The sequence below is a fragment of the Cyprinodon variegatus genome, unplaced genomic scaffold (assembly GCF_000732505.1).
Source record: "Cyprinodon variegatus isolate N-32 unplaced genomic scaffold, C_variegatus-1.0 Scaffold55, whole genome shotgun sequence".
Taxonomy (NCBI): domain Eukaryota; kingdom Metazoa; phylum Chordata; class Actinopteri; order Cyprinodontiformes; family Cyprinodontidae; genus Cyprinodon; species Cyprinodon variegatus.
In genome coordinates, this window is record NW_015150508.1 from 1,699,383 (window position 1) to 1,707,216 (window position 7,834).

Consider the following 7,834-nt stretch of genomic DNA (forward strand, 5'->3'; position numbering starts at 1 on the left):
AAAAAATTAACAGGATAAGAGAGTAAGGATAATTTCAACATTCAGCTGAAGATATAGTTCCTGTTTTTATAGCGTGGTTAAAGAGGGAAACTGCAAACACCAAGAGCATTAAAGGTTACATTTGTACATGATGCAAAGGGCAATACCCATGGTCTAAATAAAACAACATTTAAATGCACCAACATAAAGCCTTTATCCCTGCTGTGAAGGTAGCCTTTAAAATAATTATAACTTAAAAGGTACCTTCTTTAACACCCAGTAGCAAAACGAAAAAACAAAAAAAAACAAACAAAAAAGTAAATTAAAATGCCAAGTAAGTAGTCACATACTGTACATCCTCAACTATTGCAGCATTTTGTTACAGCCTTGGTATTTGTATACAATGCCTCTGACAGGGAAGTGATAAAATATTAAATTTAGTTAGAACCCAAAGAAAAAAACACGGCCCTATTCAAAAAAACAACAAAAACAAACAGAACATGTTTATATCACTCTGAAATAAGGTAAGCATCAAAGCATATTCAGTGAAAATGTATCTTTACAAATAGATCCTCAAAAATAAAATCCTGTGAAGATCAGTTAATATTTCACGGTCTAGTTACCTCACATGTACAGTCATGGCCAAAAGTTTTGAAAATGATCCAAATGTTAATATTTAAAAAGTCTACTGCTTCAGTTTTTATAACGGCAATTTGCATATACTCCAGAATGTTATAAAGAGTGATCAGCGTAACAGCAATTAATTGCAAAGTCAATATTTGCCTAGAAAATGAACTTTATCCCCCAAAACACATTTCAACGTCATTGCAGCCCTGCCTTAAAAGGACCAGCTAACATCGTTTCAGTGATTGCTTCATTAACACAGGTGTGGGTGGTGATGAGGACAGGGCTGAAAAAATAATGCAACAGTTTTTGGAATTTACTTAATAATATTTAGTTACTTTAACACAATTGTTTCATGTTAGCAGGGTAGGACATAAAACAATTGTGTTAAAAAAACTAAATATGATTAAGTACATTATTTTTTTTTAGTGGGGCTGGAGATCAATCTGTCATGATTAAGTAAGAATGACACCACTGGACACTTTAAAAAGAGACTGGTGCTTGGCATCATTGTTTCTCTTCTGTGAACCATGGTTATCTCTTAAGAAACACATGCAGTCAACATTGCACTGCACAAAAATAGCCTAACAGGAAAGAAAATCACAGCTAGAAAGATTGTACCTCAGTCAACAATCTATCGCATCATTAAGAACTTCAAGGAGAGAGGTTCCATTGTTGCCAAAAAGGCTCCAGGACACCCAAGAAAGACCAGCAAGGGCCAGGACCGTCTCTTAAAAGCGTTTCAGATCGGGCTACCAGCAGTGCAGAGCTTGCTCAGGAATGGCAGTAGGTGTGAGTGCATCTGCACGCACTGTGAGGCGGAGACTCTTGGAGCAAGGCCTGGTCTCAAAGAAGGGCAGCAAAGAAGTCACTTCTCTCCAGGAAAAACATCAGGGAAAGACTGATATTCTGCAAAAGGTACAGGGAGTGGACTGATGAGTCCTGGGGTAAAGTCCTTTTCTCTGATGAATCCCCTTTCCGATTGTTTGAGACAAGGTGAGCGCTACCACCAGTCTTGCCTCATGCCAACTGTAAAGCATCCTGAAACCATTCATGTGTGGGGTTGCTTCTCAGCCAAGGGAGTCAGCTCTCTCACAGTAGTCTTACCTAAAAACACAGCCATGAAAACAGAATGGTACCAGAATGTCCTCTGAGAGAAACTTCTCCCAACCGTCCAAGAGCAGTTTGGTGATGAACAATGCCTTTTCCAGCATGATGGAGCACCTTGCCATAAAGCAAAGGTGATATATAACTGGCTCAAGGAAGAAAACATAGAGATTTTGGGTCCATGGCCTGGAAACTCCCCTGTTCTTAATATCAGTGAAAACTTGTAGTCAATCATCAAGAGACAGGTGGAAAAACGAAAACCTAGCAATTCTGACAAAATGCAAGCATTGATTATGCAAGAATGGACTATCACCAGCCAGGATTCGGTCCAAAAGTTGATGAGAGCATGCCAGGGAGAATTGCAGAGGTCCTGAAGAAGAGAGTCAACACTGCAAATATTGACTTGCTGCATTAACTCATTCTAACTGTCATTAAAAGCTTTTGTTACTCATAAAATGATTGCAGTTGTATTTCTGTATGTGATGACAACATCTGACATACACACATGAAAACCAGAGGGCAGCAGATCATGTGAAAATATAATATTTGTGTCATTCTCAATACTTTTGGCCATGACTGTACATCGTAATTTGAGCAAAAACAATGTGTGTTAATTACATTTTTGTCAATATTCAATAGTACAGCTCAGAAAAGCTCATTTGTTTTTGCCCTGCAACTGGTCTTTTCCCCCTAGTCTACTTGTTGATTAATGAATGATCAAGCAAAAGTTTTGAGTTAAGTTGTAAAATCCCAGGGAAATAATCTTAGGTAAATAATTTGCGTATATGGATAAAAAAAAAAAAGAAAAAACAGAGAATCTTCTGATTTCATGCACATGGATGGTCCTGGTCACCTCATTCCAGTTCCTCTAGGGTCTGTCACGATCATCATAGCGGTCATCATCAGAGCGAGGATCTCTGCGTTCATTGTAATGCCGCTCCTAAAAGCGGCGGTCATCATCGTAGCGCTCATAGCGGTCACTGTGCTTGCTGTGTCGATCGTCGTAGTTGCTATGGCGGTCATCATAGTCGCTTCTGCGGTCATCATAGTCGCTTCTGTGGTCGTCGTAGTCGCTGCGGTGGTCGTTGTTGTCGCTGCGGCAGTCATCATAGTCGCTTCTGTGGTCGTCGTAGTCGCTGCGGCGGTCGTTGTAGTCGCTGCGGCGGTCTTCATAGTCGCTTCTGTGGTCGTCGTAGTCGCTACAGCGGTCATCGTAGTAGCTACTGTGGCCGTCATAGTCACTGCTGCGGTCATCGTTGATGCTACGTCGGTTGTCGTAGTCGCTTCGGCGGTTGTTGCATTCGCTTCTGCGGTCGTTGTAGTCGCTGCTGCGGTCGTCATAGTCGCTGTGGCGATCATAGTTGCGCTCACTCCTCTCCTCATAGTCATCTTGTCGTTCAACTGGTTTGCTGACTCTGGAGTCTCGTGGGCTCCCCTTTCCATCAATGCTGCGACCCCCACCGTTTTCAACAACCTCCTTGTCTCCATCATTACCTATGAAAAGTAGACAGTCAAACAGTGAGGACAGAAATATGAGCTTGGTAGAGATGGTTACATTTCCTAAACTAGGAAAAGAAGCATGTGTATATATAATGTTTAAGTGATTACTGTAATGTGTTTTAGTAAAATAAAATCCTGAATGCCCTGAGGCGAGTGGGTAGCTATACACTGACATGAACAGACTTTTTGAAGAGCAGGAGTGGGAAGGAAAGAAAAGGCACATAAAGCGAGTATTTACCCCTGTTCTTTAGTTTAGCAGACGCTGTGGATGCCAAGATGGCAGCTTAGCGTGTATTTTTGATTAAGAGAAGGCAGTTTAGCACACGTTCTGGCTTCCAAGAAGAAAGTTTAGCATATTTTGGCAACGTGAGCTAAATACAGAATTGTTTCGTATTTAGAAGTAGAAGTACCTGTCCCATATTTAGTGGAAAAGGAAAACACTTTGTCCCGTATTACTGTGAGAGTAAAAAAACATATGAAGTAAGAAGCTAATGGAAAATGAAGAAAAAGGGCACGTTAGATACAAAACTTATGATAAACTTGTTCCCGGGCCCTGTCCTGCTTTTTGACCAATGAGCTGACAACTATGTCATCCAGAAAGGCAGCTGACCTTCCCAACATCCAAGCTGCTGTTTCCTTTGTCCTCAGCATCCCATTTTCCACTGGTTTTGTGGAGAGGATTTTCTCCTTAATGAAGAACAAAGGGACTTATATGTGGAAAAAATGTTCCACTGAATTGTTAGGATAATTACCATTGATAATGGGTGAGTTTATTACACCTTAATATTAGCTGCCTCTTGGGTGTTGTGATGTTTTCCACAATAGTTTATTAAATTAAAATAGTTCCTCTGTCCGAATATAATCTTCATTCTGTACTTATATATATTTGGGAATGGAATGAGAGCACTGTCCTTCAGGTAAGAACAAAGTGTAATATTTTGATAAGGCTAACGTGTATGATGTAAAATGTGATGATGTGGCATACTGGAGATGTATAAAATGCCTCTTTATCTGTTAATCTGAGAGGTGAGCAGCTGCCTCATAGAAATTCTAAGCTACTTCTCTGATCTGATTAAGATTACAATTTCTATCAGAACCTGTTGTCATGTCTCCTGGTTATTTAATGTAAGCTTTGAATTGTTATTTAAAGAGTTTGTCCCGAGTGATCACTTTTCAGAGAAAAGAACCGGAGAGATAGAGCTCCAAGGTGCATACACATAGTTCATCTTTAACAGACTTAATTAAAGCTGAGCTCATAATCAGCCTTGATTATGAACTCTCTTGCTCAGAGTTTTACTCTGCAGCACTCAAAGACAAACAGCTTTTTACTGCTGCAAGAGCTCAGAGGAAATTTGTGGTAAATAAGTGGTAAAAGTAGACTATTGCTAATTAATGTGGCATTGAGCTATTTTTTTTTCTTCCTGTTTTACAACTGTAGGCTACAGTCATTGCATTTAAGGCACGAATATGTTTACAAATTTGCCGTTGCACCAAAAATGTGCAGTATTTATTTATTGTTTTCTATTCATTTTTCCAGTTCTAAGTAAAGCAGGACAGGCTTATGTTTAAGATACTTATTTTATTCAGCAAAGTTTGTTGTTTTGTATTAATAGTTTTGTAGAATTGCTGGATAATAATTTGTTTTCCGTGTGTTCATGTCACTCCCAAATATGTATCTAATTCAATGAAGATTTGAGTCAAATAGTAAAAAAAATAAATAAATAGTTTCACACACAAAGGAGCATGGGTGGTTCTAGACAGGGACCAACGGGGGCCAGTGCCCCTTTAGATCATGTGCTGGCCCCTGTTATGGCCCCTGTACTGAAGCCATAATAGTCAAAGAAATTCTAATGATGATATCTACTGGAACAGACATGGTTACTGATAGGTTATTTTACTACATTTACTAATTATCTAAAAACAATAACGTGATAGCTTCAGTGGAGCCCAGTTTTAATCTGCTAAGTGTTTTTTTCAATACTGAAAATACTGAATTTATCAGTTTTTCTTGAGTTCTAATTCAGATTTTATAGAAAATAATTTAATTTAACTTAAATTTAGTCAAAAATATGTAAAATTCCTAAATTATGATTGTATATTGACCTAATAAGACATAGAATTTTAATTAAACCTAATTCAATAGAAATTGTAATTCATGCAGCTATTTTAATATATTTAAATCCCTCGCCCTGTTTTTTAATTCATGCTTTTCTGTGAACCCATGAAAACACGCTGGCCCCCTCCTGGCCCCCTGGTACATTTGGTCTAGAGCCGCCACTCGCAAAGGGGGAGTTGGCAACCCTAGTTTTGGCTTCCAAGAAGGCATTTTAGCATGGGTTTTGACTCCTCAGAAGTTACTTAAGTAGGCATACACATTTGGCTTTTGAGAGTAGTCTAGCACACATTTATGCTTCCCAGATGGCAGTTTAGTGTGCACGCCATAGTTACTATAGCAACTGCTTATAGGGAAATACAAGACTTGAGCCACAATTTTAGAATCATATCAGTATAGAATTTGGATGGTTCCAAAAGCTAGCGTGTCTTGTTAGGGTTAAGGCGTGAGTGCAATAGCAAAAGAACATACGGTGCCATAGTATATTCTTCATTGTCCTTGTCCTTCTTTTGGCAGCAACAGTATTCGATAATAACGATGAATAAGATCAAAGCCAAAACAACTCCTGTAATGATCCGTGCAACTGGACCAACATTCATGGATGCTGCATAAAAAAAAGAAGAAGAGTTAAGACAACAATGCACAGGGGAATTAGTTACTATAACTGTCAGATCTGTTAAGAAGAATTAAATTACGTGGCATGACTGTGAGCGTTATGTTGCAGGTAGCAGAACGAATTTTGTTGCTCGATGTGCAGACGTAGAATCCAGAGGTTTCTTTGGAGATGTTATATAGGGACAGGATCCCTCCCTCTGAAAGACAATCACAAAAGCTAGAAATTACAATCTTGTTTTCTGATGTCATTAGAATACCAGTAATCCCAGTAATTTTAAAATCAGTAATGAAGACATCTATTGCTTTAGACCAACCCTTTCCTTTCCATTGTGATCAAACTACTATCCATGATCTAAATAACTGCCAGAGATTATCATGTTTAGTAGATGATAGCTTTTTTCAGGGACTAGAGAGACATTATCTGGTTTAACAGATATATATGAGATCAACAGATGGGGAAAAATCTTAAGAAAGAAGTTGTGAATCTTGAAAGGAAACCATTTTAATTTCTTGCTAGTACTATATGAAAAAAGTTAATGGCAAGTATTGTTTCCTTACATCCTGCATACAACTTAAAAAATAAAGACCCTTATAACCAACAAATAAGAAGTTATACTTTAATTTTGATTTCCAGCCTCTAGATTCTCCATTGTGATTATGTGAGAAAAAGAGTAAATGATAAATAAATATTCAGGGCTGACTAATACAGATTGTTTTCCCTTTTAGCTATACTGAAGCTGATGCCACACCTAAAGAGGACTATCTTTAAAAAATATGCAGAAAAGAAGAGTGATCTTAAATCTTGATTAACCAAAACTAGAGTTTCATAGTTAAATCTGTTTCAGTCTTTAAATCCACCTATATTTTTTTAATAATATGAAAAATTGCCATGACAATCCTGACCTCAATCTAAAAAAACAAATTCTAAATTTTCAAGACAATACAAGAAACCAACATCCTAATTAAAGGGATAGAAAATGATAAATTATAGACAAACATTCAAAGATGGTTTTTTTGCCTTTTCCTCTTGGTCTTTATAAAATGACTCACAGTAGATTAATAAATATTTATTTTGGAAATAATATAGGTATTTCCTTGGTAGGAATTGTATAAAGTTTTAAACCAACTCTCATGAGGTGGAAGAAATAAATTCCTCAAATTTAGACAAAATGTGCAGCAAGAGCTGTTTTACAGCCACATTAAGTAGTGAGTTCAGAGACAGCAGAGAACAGAGAAGATGATGAGGGAGCAACGAGCTCCTGAGCAGAGCATGAGGCAGACAAAGATAAGAGTGCAAAGACAGATCACAGAGCGGTTTCTCAAAGTTTAACACGCACCACACACTTTTTGAAAAGCATATGCGAGGTTTAAACACATTGCAACCATCTCACTGTGATCAGGTAACGCTGAAGGAGGCGTATCAAAACAACAGGCAGCGGGTCTTCCTGGTACTGGATGCCACCCAACTTTACAGGAACACAGTACCAGACCATACTTTCAACCCCAACCAAAGGCTTTGATGTGGGAAACAGCTGTTTTCTACTTCTACAAGTTAAGTTTTGTCCATTTCAAGCTTGAAATCATCATTTCATTATGAATGCGCTGCATTATTCACATAATTTTGAAAACATCCCAGATTTAAATAACTTCTTTATCAGTTCGATGGTGGCCCTTTCTCCTCATTCACCCACCAGAGAATAATTATCTTCTTTCTTTTTTTTTTTTTATTTGAATTTTCTTCTGTGACAACATTAAAATATATCAGTGCTTATAGCCAATAAAACATGCCTGCTTCCGTACAAACTATTCTTGGATCTTCTTGGATTGGTCAGACCATTGTGTTGTGTTGTATTTAATTGAGCTAGGAAATTACAAAACTTCATATAATTTAACATC

At 37.8% G+C, this 7,834-nt stretch overlaps 1 protein-coding gene across 1 annotated transcript in view; it reads right to left on the minus strand.

The window, feature by feature from the left end:
- Positions 1-2,635: 2,635 nt before the first annotated feature.
- The window catches only part of LOC107082500 (cell surface A33 antigen-like), a 14,439-nt gene continuing 9,240 nt past the window's right edge, over positions 2,636-7,834 (minus strand). The window contains exons 5-8 of the mRNA XM_015371217.1: positions 6,019-6,135; positions 5,793-5,927; positions 3,043-3,198; positions 2,636-2,877 (exon numbers count right to left, since the gene is read on the minus strand). Coding sequence (XP_015226703.1) covers positions 2,651-2,877; positions 3,043-3,198; positions 5,793-5,927; positions 6,019-6,135 — 635 coding nt within the window. The 3' untranslated portion in view covers positions 2,636-2,650. The remainder of the gene's footprint in view (positions 2,878-3,042; positions 3,199-5,792; positions 5,928-6,018; positions 6,136-7,834) is intronic.